The sequence below is a fragment of the Elephantulus edwardii genome, unplaced genomic scaffold (genome assembly GCF_000299155.1).
Source record: "Elephantulus edwardii isolate Elephantulus edwardi_28Jun2011 unplaced genomic scaffold, EleEdw1.0 scaffold00067, whole genome shotgun sequence".
NCBI lineage: Eukaryota > Metazoa > Chordata > Mammalia > Macroscelidea > Macroscelididae > Elephantulus > Elephantulus edwardii.
In genome coordinates, this window is record NW_006399817.1 from 2,508,888 (window position 1) to 2,525,823 (window position 16,936).

A 16,936-nucleotide genomic window follows, 5' to 3' on the forward strand; every position below is an offset into this window, starting at 1 on the left:
CTCCGGCCCGGCCCAGCCTGGCTCGTCCGGGCGCAGTGGCTGGCGGGCTCCGGCTCCCAATGGAAATCATATGACAGAATATTCGGGTGCCGTTTTCCTGACAGATCTTTAAGAATTTCAGAAGACAAACACTAATGCATTTGAGAAAGTGGTAAAGGTTGAGGAGGTGAAGAAAAAGCAACTTTTTCTGCACTGTAACTTGGTTGGATGCAAAGATGTCCATGGACATGAATAGCCAGGGATCTGACAGCAATGAAGGATTATGATCCAAATTGTTAAGAGGAAGAGGAAGTTGAGTAATTTGGGGACAGAGGACTATTATGTGGCAGTAGCCAGTGATGTGGAGCAACAGGGAGCTGATGCTTTGATCCAGAGGAGTACCAGTTTTCTTGCTTGACTTACAAGGGTGCCCTCAACGAGCATATGACCAGCTTAGCTTCTGTGCTAAAGGTATCTCATTCAGTTGCTAAACTCATGTTAATTTCCACTGGCAAGTTGCAGAAATACTGGACAGATACACGTCCAATTCTGCTCAGCTGCTCGTTGAGGCTCAAATTCAGCCTAAGCCATCAAAACACATCCCTGTAGCCCATCCCCCTCACCACTGCGCAGTGTGTATGCAGTTTGTGCAGAAGGAAAACCTACTCTCTCTGGTTTGTCAGCACCAGTTTTGCCGCAGCTGCTGGGACCAGCACTGTTCCAGTACTTGTCAAGGGCGGCGTGGGAGTCTCTTGTATGGCTCAGGATTGTCCACTCCGAACACCAGAGGACTTTGTGTTTCCATTGCTGCCTCATGAAGAACTAAGAGATCAATACAGATGCTACCTCTTCAGGGACTATGTGGAAAATCATTACCAGCTTCAGTTATGCCCTGGTGCAGACTGCCCCATGGTACAGGAGCCCAGAGCTCGCTGAGCACAGTGCAACTGATGCAACAAGGTCTTTTGTTTCAAGTGTTGTCAGATGCATCACACTCCCAGACTGCCCCACAACCCAGAAATGGCTCATGAAGTGTGCAGACCACTCTGAAACGGCCAACTATATTAGTGCTCACACTAAAGATTGTCCCAAGTGTAACATCTGCATTGAGCAGAATGGAGGCTGCAATCACATGCAATGCTCCAAGCGTAAACACGACTTCTGCTAGATGTGTCTAGGAGATTGGAAGACCCATGGTGGTGAATATTACGAGTGCAGTCGGTACAAGGAGAATCTTGACATCGTCAACCAGAGCCAGCAGGCTCAGGCCAGGGAGGCCCTCAAGAAATATTTGTTCTACTTTGAGAGATGGGAAAACCACAACAAAAGTTTGCAGCTGGAGGCACAGACATATCAGAGAATTCGTGAGAAGATTCAGGAAAGGGTCATGAAAAACTTGGGGACATGGATTGACTGGCAGTACCTACAGAATGCTGCCAAGCTCTTAGCCAGGTGTCACTATACCTTGCGATATACATACCCGTATGCATACGACATGGAGTCTGGACCCAGGAGGAAACCGTTCGAATACCAGCAGGCTCAACTGGAGGCTGAGATAGAAAATTTGTCCTGGAAAGTGGAACATGCAGACAGCTATGACAGAGGGGACCTGGAAAATCAGATGCACATAGCAGAGCAGCGGAGGAGAACCCTGCTGAAGGATTTTCATGACACCTAGGTCAGGACATGGACATGCTGAGCTGAGGAAGATGTAGCTGAGAGATCTTCTAGCTGCCACACCGCATGCATCTCTGACTTTCACAGCCCCAGGCCACAGCCAGGGTCCTCTCCTGAGAGACACTGGCAACACACCTCGTAGTTGATTTCCGTTTTCTTCTCATCTTTTTGCTTTTTGTTTTCGCCAGGGTAGAAGCCATAGTGAATTGGTTTCTGTTCAGGACTTTAAATTCCCCTGGATGGTTGTTGGGAGGGAGGGGCAGTTTTTTCTGAATGGCTTTTAATATTAGATCATTACAATGTATGTAATTTTCAAAGGTTGTACCATTATACAAAAAAGAACATAGATTAACAAAAAGCCTCTTAAAAAAGAAATTGGCATTGGAGTGTTAAACAAAACAAAAAACCCTAAGATTTAAAGTCTATACTTCAGTAAAAATTAATAAAATTCACTCACTGTTACTGAATAAGATGACTTGAAGTTGACCTTATCAGGGGTTTTCAGAGACTGTAAGCTGTCCATCTTTTCCTCATGGAGTAGTAGTTAGTGGATTTGGTCTACCCACCCTTTGGGGTCGCAGCTCACCTCACTACTGATGAGGCCACTAGAATTCCCTACAGAGTACAAAAACAAAGTGTGTCCACCGTCCAACCCAGATCATAAACTTTCAATCCCAGCTATATATTCCAAAAGGGATTTAATTTCTATTTCAAATTCATATACCAAAATGTACTAAAAGGCACTAGCCTACTTTTACATTTGGATCTTCATTTATTCAAGTACATGAAAGAGGGAAAAAAGATAAAGAACACACTAAAGTAAAAAAAATTGTACTCTACACTGTTTCCATTGAAGGTAAAAATTTTTATTTTTGAGGAACATCATTCATACTGCACATTTTCAAACAGAGTGACATAAGAAAGCAAAAATGTTACCCCTCCCCTCATCTAGAAATAAATAAGGGCATAAAATTTCTTTTTAAATCACAACACATGGAAGTTTAGCACCAGCATCCAAAATGAACAAATAAGGAAAAAAAAGCATTTACTATATATTTCAGATTTCTTTGGTTGGGTTCTTCCCCATGTGATAATATTTTCTTTTTCAATTCAAATTATCAAAAGAGTAAAAACCAGGAAAAAATTATATATATATATACCTAGTGGTTGCTGAAACTGGGGAGGCTGCTGCTCTCTCGTCTTCTGTGCAGGTATTCCTGGGGTCTGTTTGCTGGGCATTTTCCCTTTGCAGATGTTGTTTGTTTTTCTTAAAGCATAACATACATTCTAACGTCCAAATCTTGATTATCCTTCCACATTATGGCTTGGTTGTTTCTTTGGTGTTGCTATGGTCATGGTGTTTTAAAAACTTTCACTGTCTGTCTTCTTTGTTGTATTCTTAGATGGTCATTTTTCTTTAGGTCACCTGAAAAGAAAAAAAGCCAAATGTTGAGTGATAAAATGACAAAGGGAATGAAAAAGGCAAAAATTATCCATTTTTTTCACAAAATTAAAAAAAAAAGTATTCTAAAAGGAATTAATTTATCATAAGCTCTAAACAAAAATATTAATACAACATTAACTCTTAATTAACCACTGCACTCAAGATGATTCCAATTCAGCAATTCTCTAAGGCAAATGGAATAACACTTAGAGTTTATAGCTGTAAATTTTTATGAAAGCTGAGTGGCTGATAGGTTATGAAAAAGATGTGGAAATCTGCTCTTGTAAAGACTGGGACCCCCATAGGGCAGTTCTACCATTCTACAGACTCAATGGCAATGGTTTTCCAATTAATTAGGTTGGTCATTCTACTGACTCAATGGCAATGGTTTTCCAATTAATTAGGTTGGTCAATGTTATTGGTAAGTGGCATTGAGCTGAGTATGATTCACAGTGACTTTATGAACAGATGTGAAGTCTGTCCTATCCTGTACCATCTTTTTCATCTCTTATATAAGTGAGCTCATTGTTGCAAGATACTGTATCAATAACATCTCACTGAAGGTCTTCCCCTCCTTTGCTGACCTTCCACCTTTCTAAGCATGATGTCCCTTTCCAAAGACAGTGAGACAAAGCTTCATCATCTTTGTCTCAACAATCTGGCTGCACTTTTTCTAAGATATATCTGTTCTCTTTTGCATCAATTTTTCTTCTGTCATTCTTATTCATCGTCCAGCTCCCAGATACATAGAGGGTCACTGGAAAGACTATGGCTTGAATCAAGCACACTTTAGTTTTTAAACTGCTGTCTTTGCTCTCCAAGATTTGAGAGGTCCCTGACAGCTGACTTTCCCAATACTTAAGTCTCAGGTCTCCTGAATGCTGGTGTCAAGGTAATGCTGCCTACTGGCCCAGTGGTGAGGCCTTTTATTTTCTTGATGTTGAGCTGTAATCCACATTGAAGTGTGCAGTCTAATCCTCTGCAGCAAGTGCTTTAGGCCCTTTTCACTTTCAGCAAGCACTACTTCATCATCTGCATAATATAAGTTGTTAATAAGCCTTTCTCCAAACCTGATGCCTCATTCTTCATAAAGAAAGGATACAGCCTTGACACACATCATTCTCAGCTTTAAACCAGGCAGTGTTTTCTTGCCCCATTCTCACAAGTTTCTTGGTCTAGGTATGTTGTTATGTATCTTTGGGTAGACCATGACTCTGAGCGATCCTATGCACAATAGCTCTGAACCCTGGGCCAATCTCATTGTCTAACACAACTACCCTCATTACCCCAACTACTGTGTTAATTCATTTCTTCTGGGGTCTTCCTTTCTTGCACTGTGCCTCCACCCTTCCAACCATGATGTCCCTCTCCAAGGACTGGTCCCACCTGGAAATATGCCCAAAGTATGGGAGATGGAGCCTCAATATATTTGTCTCCAAGGAACAGCTTGGCTTCTCCAAAACAGGATAAACCTGTTTGTTTTCTTGGCAGTACACGGTATTTTCAATACTCTTCTCCAGCACCATAATTAAAGGTATCATTTTTTTTTCCTCTTGGGTCATTTTCCAGCTCTCTAATGCATAACAGGTAAATGCAAAGACCATGGACTGAATCAGGTGCATCTTTGTCTCTAGACTGATAGTCTCTGTCTCTAACAGCTGATTTTCATAATTTAATCAATCTTTTAGTTTCTTGACCGTGGGTGTCAAGAGTTCATTGTGGAACCAAGCAAAATGAAATGGTGAACAATCACAATCTTTTCTCCATCTAACATGATGTTGCCATTTGGCCCAGTGGTGAGAATCTGTTTTCTTAATGTTGCGCTTTGACAGATTTCATATAAGCCTAAGTGTGTTTTGGGCTTCCTATTCTTCTCAAAGTTAGTCATATATTATTATGATTCACACAAACAAATGCTTCTGCACAGTCAATAAAATGCAAACATTCTTCTGATAGTCTTTGCTTTTCAGCCAAGATCCACCTGACATCAGCAATTAATATCCCTGATGCCATAGCCTCTTCTAAGCCTAGCTAAAAGTTCTGTCTTCTAAATCCAGTTCTCTTACTATTCTACTAGTTTTTGGATGATCTTTAACAAAATTTCTCTTGCACGTGTTCAATAACTTCCACATTCTGTTGGATTCCCTATCTTGAGAATAGGAATAAATATGGCTCTCTTTCAGTCAGTTGGCTAGGTAGTTATCTTCCAAATTGCTCAGCAGAGACTGGTAGGCATCTCCTGGGCTGCATGTTTGTTTTTTTAATGTTATTTGGTATCTTACTGATTCCTGGGGCCTTATTTTTTTGCCAATGCCTTCAATGCAGCCTGAACGTCTCCCTTACATCACCACTTGCTCTCTATCATATGCTATTTCCTCAAATAGTTCAGTGTAGACAAACTCTTTTCTGTACAGTTAGTCTATGTATTCCTTCCACATTCTTTTGTTAGTTTCTGAATCATTTAAGATTTTCCCCATAGCACCTCTCAGTATTACAACTTGAAGCTTAATTTTGCGTTTTTGAGAAATGCTGATTGTCAGTTTTCTTAAGAGGTGCTAATGGAAAAATTTCAGTCTAGAAAAGAGAAGCTGACTACCAATACATTGTCTAATACTGCTAAAGATCATTCAAAAATGGACAGAACAGTACATTGATAGGGAAATGCCAGATGTTTAACCAGGATTTACAAGAAGCCATGGCACGAGAGTTATTATTGATGCCAAATGGATCTTAGATTAAAGTAAAGAATACCAGAAAAATGGGTTTGTTTTATGTTTTATTGACTACACAAAAGCATTTCATTATTTGGATCATAACAAGTTATGGTTAATACTGACAAGAATGGGAATTTCTGAGCACTTGATTGTGCTCATGCAAAACCTATATCTAGACTAATACTGTTGTGCGAACAGAGCAAAGGAACAGTTATGGATTGCTGTCAACTCATAGTGACTCTATGAACAAAAGGCCGGAGGCCTTTCTATATCGTCATTTATCAAAATTCAGAGTTTCCAGAAGCATGTTGTTTAGGAAGTGGATGCCACTCCTGCTTCCAAACCTGTCTTAAACTGGGAGCTCCACCAAACACTGTCCACCATGGTTAACCAATATGGCTTATGACACCTCAACAGCACAAGGTTCAGCATCACAGCAATACCAGGTTACCTTAGTACAGCATAATGACAGAAGAGTGCTGTACCGCACAAAAGAATGTTCCTCCAAAATATAGTAATTGAATTTTAAAGGGAATACTAAATGGTTTAAAATTAACTCCGTATCTATTCAATCTGTATGCTGAGCATATTATTCAAGAAGCTGTAATCTACAAAGAATGTGGCATCAAGATTGGAGACTCATCAGAAACCTGTATTACGCAGATGACACAACCATGCTCACTGAAAATGAGGAAGACTTGAAGCACTTATTGCAGAAGATCAAAGAATACAGCTTTCAATATGGATTGTAGCTTAACCTCAAGAAAAAATAAATTCTTATGATTGATGGAGAAAAGTTTGAAACTATCAACAACTTCATCCACAAGTAACCCTCTTAGTGCCAGCAGCCACAAAATCAGCAAATGTATTTCATTGGGGAAAGTCTGAAGTCAGGGACCCCTCCAAATTATTTAAGCAATGATGTCAGTTTGAGGACTTCGGTGTGTTTGATTCAGGTATTTTTAAACACTTGCTATGAATTTGAGAGATGAACAATATAAATAAGGATGACAGAAGAACTGACACCTATGAGTTGTGTTTTTGGAGAAGAGTATTGAACATCCATCCATTCCATGGCCTGCCAAAAGAATAAACAAGTATGTCTCAAACAAAGTGCAGCCAGAGTGTTCCCAGGAGGCAAAGGTGATAAAGCTTCACTTTACATACTTCAGGCATGTTGCTAAGAGAGGCTGTTCCTTGGAGAAGGACATCATGCTTGGAAAGGCAAAGGGTCAGAGAAGGAGCAAAGACCCTCAACCAGATGAAGTGACACACTGACTATCTCAATGGGCTCTAATGTGTCAGGAAGTGTGAGGAAGTGTGAGGATGGGACAGGATAGGCCAGGGTTCAGATCTGTTGTTCATAGGGTTACTATGGGTTGTACTTGACTCCATGGCACCTAACATTAATACCACCACAATAACTAAGTCTAAATGCTTTTATTCCCCCGCCCCCAAAGAAAAGACTAGTTTACACATCTGAACCACAGAAAGTACTATTGCTTGAAATCAGTAATATTTAAAATTTGAGCGCAAACCTGCAGATGGTGAAGGTGCCTGGGAGCCAGGTGTTACTCAGCACTGCTCTGCTCAGTGGCTGGAGCAGGGTTCTCAGTTGGTGCTTCACCTGCTTTGGTCTACAATTCAAAACAAAATCACAAACCTGAAATTAATTCTTTCAGAGTGATGGGAAGTACAGGATGAAAAGGTCTCAAAAGCTTGAACTGTACTACTACTACCTGTGAAAGCAAATTATGATGTAAAATTGTAACTACTCTCTCACGTCTGAGTGAAAACTCATGTCATGTAAGAACACTTTACAAATGGTAATGAAATAATACATTGCCTATTAATGAAAATGTCTATGTTCAATCACTTTCAACACATGCTTAGAGGCAGGTTATCCCTCTATAAACACAATTACCTAAATACTGAAAGTTTCAGCTCAGTCCTCAACAGTCCAGCTAAATTCAATTATTTGGTATGTGTTCTACCCAGGGAATGATGCATGAATGAAAATGTTGATCTTAAGCTTTTCCTCTGAAACTATCAACTTACTCTATTTTAGAATTATTCAAGACTACTAAGGTTTGGCAATATGGGGATGATCTGGCATATTACCTATGTTTAGAAGAACTGGCAGCACCATGGTTAAGTGCTCAGCTGCTAACTAGTAGGTTTAGAGGTTCTAATCTACCTGACGCTTTGTGGAAGAAGGATGTGGCATTCCACTTACACTAAGACTCGCAGCCTTACCTCTTTGCCATCTTGTGCAGGAGTATTAGGAGGACGGGGACGGCGGCGGAAGTTGTATGGACGCCTGTATCCACGGCGAGCAGCTGGTTGGTTTGGACCACTGGCTGCTTGTTGATTTTCTTTATCTTCAGCCTCTCCGACAGCTGGGGGAGGTCGTGGGCGAGGAGGTCCCCTACATCACAGAACACAAAACAGGAGAACAAGTGCAACCACAAAGAGGTAATCAAATACAGAATAGTCTACTTACTGTTCAAGCACAAGGATCAAACCTTATTGGTGCAATTTTTCACAGGCCAACAGAGTGGTTAGTGAAGAACCACTTCATTTCCCCCTTCATTTGAATAAGTATTTGCAGTAAACAAACACATGTTGCAGACGTACTATGTTCCTATAAGACACTTTAATATATAAAGATAAGGGAGGAAAATGAAAAAAAAAAAAAAAGTCTATCTGCTCTCTGTGACAAACTCAGTGGGAACTAAAGGGAGGAAACACAGAAGGAAAATACTTTCTACTAAGTATCAGGTCTATGTTAAGTAATTTAATCAATAACAATTTTGTAAGTTAGGTTTATAAAGAGGAGACCAAGAGATTGACAGAGGGCAAATATTTGATGGTAGGCACAGTCTAATAGTGACTAATTTTATAAAATTCAATGAATGGGAATGATGGTTTAAAACACAATGTGAATGAAGGCTAGTGTGAAATACAAAGCATATGAATTTTACATGCAAACCAATATAAAATAAACCCCCAAAACATAAGTAACTGCTTTTTAAAGTCAACAAAGTCCAGATGCAATTTATCAAGTTTCCTAAGATCGCACAGACAGACTGACAGGCCTAGGAGGACACAGAGTGCTGTTCTTTTCTGCCTCAAACAATTCTAAGAAATATTCTTTTAGAAACAGTTCTACAAAATAAGTTCTTAGCAATCAGTCACTAGAGAGATTAAGTCTAAAATGGCACTATTATGCGAAAAAGAAGTGGATGCCTATGGAACTTTTTAATCAACATATTATACACTCCTTTCAACAAACTATTGACAAATGTCAAGATAATAAAAACATTAATCAAGGAAAAGTGTTCTACTCAAAGATAAAAGACAAAGAAGCATAAAAGTGTAGTAAAAATCTTAGGGAATCTTTGCTCAATTTTCAGTCTTTATAGGGAATTTATGCAGTAAGATAACTTTTTTACTGGTATTACTATCATTAGTAATGACAATAACTAATATCTATTGTGGGAAGCATGACTGACCATCCACTTTTGAACAGGCCTTCAAAAACCCTATAAACAGTAGAGAAACATAGGTAGTTATATTACTAGAAGTACATCCCAGATAGGAAGTCACTAAAAAATGAGGAGAAACAGCTGCAAACCACCATTAATAATAATAACAGCCAAAAGAATAGATATGTCTTGGACAAAGTGCAGTGATTACTCCTCTGAGGCAAGAATAGTGAAGCTCTGTCTCACATACTGTGAACATATTGTTAGGAGGGGCTACTACTTTGCAAGAGACATAGAGGGTGACCTTCAAGGAGAGGGACAGTCAATGGACTTAAATGTATCAGAGACACTAAGGATGGCACAAGATAGGACAGTGTTCAGGTCTGTTCATTGGGTTACCATGAGTCATATTTAGCATGATGGCATCTAACAACAGTATCTACTAAGGGCTTTTAGATCAGGCACTACACTAATTTATCTTAGATGCCCATCACCATTTAAAGCTACAACAATTGTATGCAATGTCTTAATATTCATTATCCATTTTGTAAGTTCGGCAACTAAGGCTAAACGTCTACAACCTTTCCCGTGGACATACATTAAATTATAGAGAAGAAATTTAAACTTAGGTAATTTAGTTGATTTACTTACATTAGGGTGCCTCAATTATCAGAATATCTGATATCAAATACTCTTAGCACTCAGCTCTTCCTCAATTTGTCCAACTACTTTTGGATTCCCCAACAATTAAGCTCCATGTATGTCATTCAATTTGAAAGTGTTAAGGCTTAATTCTTATCACATCAAAGTTGTACAATAAAATTAGCCCTTTGGAAGAGAACTAAAAATCCTAGTTGTTAAGCTGAGGGAAATCACAGAACACTCTTGACATGGAGGAAATGCAGTCACATCTTGTAATTACAAATTAAATTCATAAAACAGACCCACAATATTCTTACATTTATTTTCACTCACAGACCCTTTAACTAATTGGTCCTCCAATTAGTTAACTAACATTAAATCAATTCTGACTCAATCACCCTCCATCAGGATTCTGAGGCCATTCACTGGAGGACTTCGCCATCTTTTTTTACCCAGTCAATTCAAACTGCGTAAGTCAAGCCTTCTTGCAGCCAAGACACACAACGCAGCAGGTACGGACTGTATCAGAGCTCCAAGTGGTCCTTAGCTAATGGAATATGTTACATACCTACGGTATCTTGGGCGGTAAGTTGGGTTTCTATGAACTGGTCCCTGAAGTTGGGCTCCCTCTGGGACTCCATCCTTCATTTCTCCAATCTCACCAGCCTAGAAGATAGCAGAGAGCTGAAAATGCGTGTCATACTACAAGGTCCAAGAGTCACAGAGGACTGAATATGCATTCAGTATTATCACCTAACAAACACCTGCCAGTACAATATTTCATTACAAAACCAGGCAGGTTCAGGTTTAAGAGTAATCAATAACCTCTGTGGATGATAAGAAAGGATCCTATAACAATCTTTTTGCCTTACTTAATTTTATTGCAATATTTAACAATTGGAAAATTTTCCATTATTAAAAGCCTCTTTCTATACAAAAGGGAAAGATGACAAACTATATTTTAGCAATGAGATATTTTTAAACTTAAACTTTCTAATACTACAAACCATTGTCATCCCCAACCTACCATCAAGTGCTTCTAGATTCAAAGATCCTCCTGCCCACAGCTATGAAGCTTAATCAAACATTCATTTCTGAGTTCCTCCTGTTGTCTCCTTGTATTAATGATTCAAACGTAACATTTTTCAAAAATACACAAGACTTCCTTGAAAGCAAGCCTACTTTAAGCTGGAAAAATAAGATTTGTTGTTGAACCTCCAAATTAAGAACAAACAGCTAAATACAAACAAAACATCCATCAATGATCTCTGAATTTTGTTACAATTAGTCACTACTCAACCTTTTCCTTTCTCAAGACTGACATCTCTTCCTCTTCTTCGTAACTGTTTACTGGCTTTACTGTTTCATTAAGGAAATAGAAGATATCAAATTGAGAAATTATGGTACATTCACACAATGGAATATTATGCAGCACGCAGAAGCAATGATTTTGTAAATTACTACTTAACATGGGAGGGACTGGAGAGAATTATGCTAAGTGAACTAACTCAGTCTCATAAAGACAAATACTATGTAAGACCATTATTGTAGAGTGTGTATGAGGATCCAAGAAAGTGGGGAGGCTTAAACATAGGGTCCCACAATTTGACAGATGGAGGAAGAGATTTGTAAAGGAAAGGGGAAAGGCCCAGTGTGAAAAATATATATGAAATTTATGAACTCTGTATGTAAACCAATACTGAATATGCATTCAGTATTATCACCTAACAAACACCTGCCAGTACAATATTTCATTACAAAACCAGGCAGGTTCAGGTTTAAGAGTAATCAATAACCTCTGTGGATGATAAGAAAGGATCCTATAACAATCTTTTTGCCTTACTTACTTTGACCAGTATTTTTTTTTTAAAAAAAGAGTATCTCCATCTTCACCCTGTTAAATCATTCAGCCTTTCAGCCTTTGAATCAATCTTCTCCTCTCTACTATTACACCAGCTGAGTGGTCCATCCTCCCACTCAGAGCTGCAGTATTATTGTTCACTCGTCTTGACCAGTATTTATCCTCACTTCATGCTTTTCCCTCTAGGCATTTAAACATGTTGAAAAATAACCATTTTCAAATGTCAAATAATCAAAACCTTACAGCAAGTTCAAAGTATAGCATTTAATCCTCAAATCCACTCAAATTTGGTCAGCTGTCTCAATAAAGCCCTGCACAGCAAAGATTTGGTTTGGAATCATCCACTGAATTAGCTACCATGCCTTTGTTCATTTTCTAACAGCACCTCCAACTTAACTTGCCTTTCATAGCACTGACACTGTTAGAGATAACAGGCCAGTTAATTTATAAAATAGCCTTCACTTTGGATTTGTTGGCTATTTTCTCAGGATTAGATTCAGATTACACATCTTTGGCAGAAAAACTTCAACAAAAGAGGTACTACATTCTTTTCACAACAACCTGCCAGGTTTTCTTTTTTCCTATAATTACTGACAATGTTCTTTTGAATTAGTAGTAGGGTAACATCTCCTCTATAAGTTTACTTTTCTTTGCATTTAATGAATCATTAAATACTTTGTGAGGAAGTGAGCTCTGATGACACAGTTCAAGTCTACCAGCTGCTCCATGGGAGAAAGATGGGAAATCTCATGTGATTATATTGCCTTTGAAAACCTACTGTAGGGTCAACTATCAGTCAATTCTAAATGGTTGGTGGTGATTATTGTATATCAGAGTTGGAACTGACCTAGAGCTGATTTGTCAGCAGTTTTTCAGAGGCAGTTAATAGCATATGAGGAGATTGCCCATCCTTCTCCCGCAGTGACTTAGTGGCCTGAAACCAAAGACCCCTGGAATTGAAACACAGCTTCTGGCCAGTAGGCTACCAGGAAAACCTCTGAAAACCTGCCAGAGGGTAAAGGGAGGCAGATAACAACAAACAACTTTGTGAAGAAATAATTTCGAAGTATGTAAATATATCCTCACTCCTCAAGGTATTTTTAGCATATTCATTTATATCTGTATGGATGCATGGTTTTCTGTTTTATTCGATGGGTTATAATCTGTTACTATCATTACTGAGCAAAGGAAACCTTGCAAGCTGGCACTATGCCCTTTTGACCCGTCTCCAACATTCTTTGAGTACTTCCTTGCTTTCTGGCACAACAAGATGTTCCAGGCTCATATTGTATTCTATCCTGGTGCTAAAGTCAGTCTTTTTTCCACATGATATTCTTTTCATTAAAGAATGAGATACAGAAACCAAAGGCGGAACACAAATAGTTAAGTGCTCAATTACTAGCTGAAAGTTTGGGAGTTCAAATCCACCCAGAAGCACCACTAAAAAAAAAAAGAACTGACCATCAGTCACAGCCTTGAAAACCTTATGGACAGTTCTACACAGGTTCATTATGAGTTGGAATTTACTTGATGACCGCTAACGGCAGCAGTAGCAGCCTACAATTGTGCTCAATGCTAGCACACCATTGCTTTCAAGTTCTCAGAGTAACCAGAACTCAGGAATATTCATATATGTCTATAGGCTATAAATTACAGGTATGTGCGTGCACCCCCTAAAGACTCTCAATGCGGTTTCAGTATATATGTTTATACTGTGTATACTACAAATTTGGAAGCAGGAGTGGCAACCACTTCCTAAATGACATGCCTCTGGAAACTATGAACTTTGATACATGTGAGTCGTGCTCAACTCGTAGGCAATTAGCAACCATATATTACAAATAAATGCACTCAATATACAAATATATACATACATGCATTTATGTGTGTGTGTATATATATGTTACAAAATAGATATAACACAAAGAACTATAAGCACTCATCAACAGTTTAATTCTAATCCACCTATACAGGCTTACAGGAGTTATTCCAAGTTTTGTACTCTCCCTCTACAATACTAAGAAACTTCACTGTCACTGTCCAAGATCTATATGCAATGAATTTTCAATTTCTTCACCATTCCTTCCCCTGCACACATGTCTACTTTGATGTGCCTCCCCTAATGGTTTTGGAACTAAGTTGTTGGCAAGAGAAAGGGCATATAAGAGTTAAGGGAATTCTCGAGTTGGAAAAATCTAAACAAATCAAAATCCCTGGCTTAAATATATCCTTCTCCAACTATTGTTTCTCTAGGAGGAAGGAAAAAAAAATGGCCACTATTCACCACCACTACCGAAGAAACACACTAAATCTACCTTTGTTTTCATGAATTCATTCTAATTAGACTTTTGTCCTCACCATACCCACAGATCAAATACTCAATTCATAGCCAGGCTCCCTCCGCTTACCAACAAAATTTTCTTCCTGAAACACACTCTCCCTGTTCTTTCTTATTCTCCTTTCAAGATCAGGAAGATGATGAGAATCTAGTAATGTCTGTGTTGATGTCCCCAAAGCTTAGTTCTAGGATTGGTTTTCCACTCACACTTTAATTTCAACCATGCCTTTACATTTTTTTTCCCCCTGACACCAAAATTACACCAATTAGATCCATTTCTCCATTATCAGGCCCTTTCCCAACCTTTCTTTTCCTTACCCTTCCTCTTTGCCACTCATTCCCCTTCCAGAAACCTGACTGATATGCTCCCACACTTCAATTTGGTCTTAAATATCACTTAATGAACCTTAAGGACTTTGTCACATACTATTTTACAACTAAACTTTTCATCTTTCCAGACACTTTTCTCTTTCTCTCTGTTTACTTAATTTGAAAAAACTCCCTCAAACCCATTGCCTTTGAGTCAGAACTGACTCGCAGCAGACTCTCCAAAGGCTTTCATTCAAATTCCCTGGTGAATAAAGTGCCTGAGAGGTGCCACCTTTTGGTTGCAATGCAACAAACTCCCTGCAGACTATGCCAAGTAATTTCCCTATGGCACAAAAACACCTCCAAGTGCTTTCTTCTTCGCTCCCTCAAACTCAATCTTTACTTAGTCTTCCTTATTAGGTGTTACACAGGTAACATTACAAGTATAGTTTATACCTCTCTCAAACCTGAGCCAATTTCATCATCTGATATCTACTCCTATCACTTCCTTCCTTGCACTGTCCCTCCATCCTCCCAAGCATGATGTCCCTCTATCCTCCCAAGCATGATGTCCCTCCTTGCCACATGCCCAAAGTATGTCAGATAGAGCTTCAAAATTCTTTCCTTCTGATTCTAATCTCATCTCTCTCCCTTCTCCCCTTAGTTCACTACATCCTAACGACATTAGCCTACCTTATTGTTCCTTAAACAAACTATCCTGCTCCTACCTCAGGCATTGCGATTCCTACAAAAAGTCTTGATAAGTGTACAGGCTAATGGATGTTAGCTAGTAGCTAACTAACCAAGAAGAATGTAGGATGCTGTTAATTAGTCAAATCTAAATAAAGCTCCACTACTTTCTCCTATCTTAAGCCATTTAGTTTTACTTTATTATTATACAGACATTTCTCTCCACACTTTCCTTCATTGACATACGCCATTTAGTTTTTAAAGACTTAAATATTTCCTTCTTTAACATACAAATATAGAGCTTTACAAAAGTTACATAAGGACTGACTACTTGAGTTTAAACTCTACTACAGGACAACAGCTGAACAATGATACTCTCCTTCCACTAATCATATAAACTTCCTCAAAGGCGACAAGCAGTTGACAGCAACTCAGAAATAACTCTACTTAGCTTTTAAATTTGTAGTAGTTATTTTTTATTTTTAAAAAAAGGAAATCATATGGTCAACTAATCAATCATGCTACATTATGGTTTTCTTTGTTTTTTTTTAAAGTAGCTAAGAGATTTATTCAGGAAAAATGAATACAAAATCAGTAAGACATAAATATCCCAGGCTTGACTTAGAACAATGACGAAATCATAGACAGATGAGCTACAGATTTTTTTTTAGACAGTTTTGGTTTTCATGTAGTATTTAAATAAGCTACAATATATTCTTGGTGCATTAGTTTAATACTATTCACCTGTATATTATCACTTTCCCAATTTGTCCATTAAGATCAACAACAGTGTTGTATATACTAGAAAATGTAACAAATACGACTGTATTTGAACTCAGTAATTTCTCCACTCTTCCCACATCTGCCTATCCTTTTTAGTCATTAATTGTACAGAAGTGTAGAAATATGGAATAAAGTAAGGTCTTTACATAATGCTATTGATTTGCTCAAACAGACTTCTTAAGTCACTGGACACTCAAAAGGACTACTGCACTGAGAGTCTAAGCACAAACTATTGAGTCAGTAGCTTTGCTTTCAGATAATAAATGGGCAAGAAGCCACTGCATAAAAACTACAAAAATAAACATTTTCAGAATTAGTTTTCAATTCATGTCTACAAATTATTTACTCTAATAGTCTCTATTCCTAACATAGAACATACCTTTATTTAAAAAGGTATAGACTGAAGATATGAACATGCTCTTAACAAATATGCTATTTATGTGTATGCTCGTGCAATACCCAGAACGATTACTTCAGGATTACTATTAATGCACTAAAAATAGTTATGCATTACCATTCCACTGACTCTTCATGTCCTCATTTCCTAGGAGAACAGTGTTGCCCTAAAGAAATCTACTATGCCTCATGCACCCAACCCCTTAGTATATGTACGGCCACTGTTATTTTTAGCACATTTGTCAGGGGGCAGCTGTTGGAAGAGAGAGAGGGAGAAACAAGAGTAATGTAAAAAGGACATAGTCATGCATGATGGGATAACAGGGTAGCAAAGTACAGAACTGAACATAATGTTCAGTCAAAACACTGAGTGATAAAAAAAACCAAACAAAAACAAAACAAAAACCAATGAGGTACCTACCCTAAGGAAGAAAGGTCATAACCACTGGTAAGAAAAATGATGACCTAGCCTTAGTTTTAATATGTTGCAGTAAAACAAGAAAACTGTATCACAACCTACAATCTGTTCTATACAAATTTTTCCTCAATGACAAACAACATCATTTTAATGGAACTAAATCCTTTATGGTGTCTATATTATAGGACTATGTATGT

General features: G+C 38.3%; 1 protein-coding gene and 1 pseudogene across 1 annotated transcript in view; one reads left to right on the forward strand and one right to left on the reverse strand.

The window, feature by feature from the left end:
- Nucleotides 1–215: 215 nt before the first annotated feature.
- Nucleotides 216–1,657, forward strand: LOC102847056 (annotated as a pseudogene).
- Nucleotides 1,658–7,385: 5,728 nt separating this feature from the next.
- The window catches only part of YBX3 (Y box binding protein 3), a 23,428-nt gene continuing 13,877 nt past the window's right edge, over nt 7,386–16,936 (reverse strand). The window contains exons 7-9 of the mRNA XM_006888406.1: nt 10,513–10,610; nt 8,071–8,242; nt 7,386–7,451 (exon numbers count right to left, since the gene is read on the reverse strand). Coding sequence (XP_006888468.1) covers nt 7,386–7,451; nt 8,071–8,242; nt 10,513–10,610 — 336 coding nt within the window. The remainder of the gene's footprint in view (nt 7,452–8,070; nt 8,243–10,512; nt 10,611–16,936) is intronic.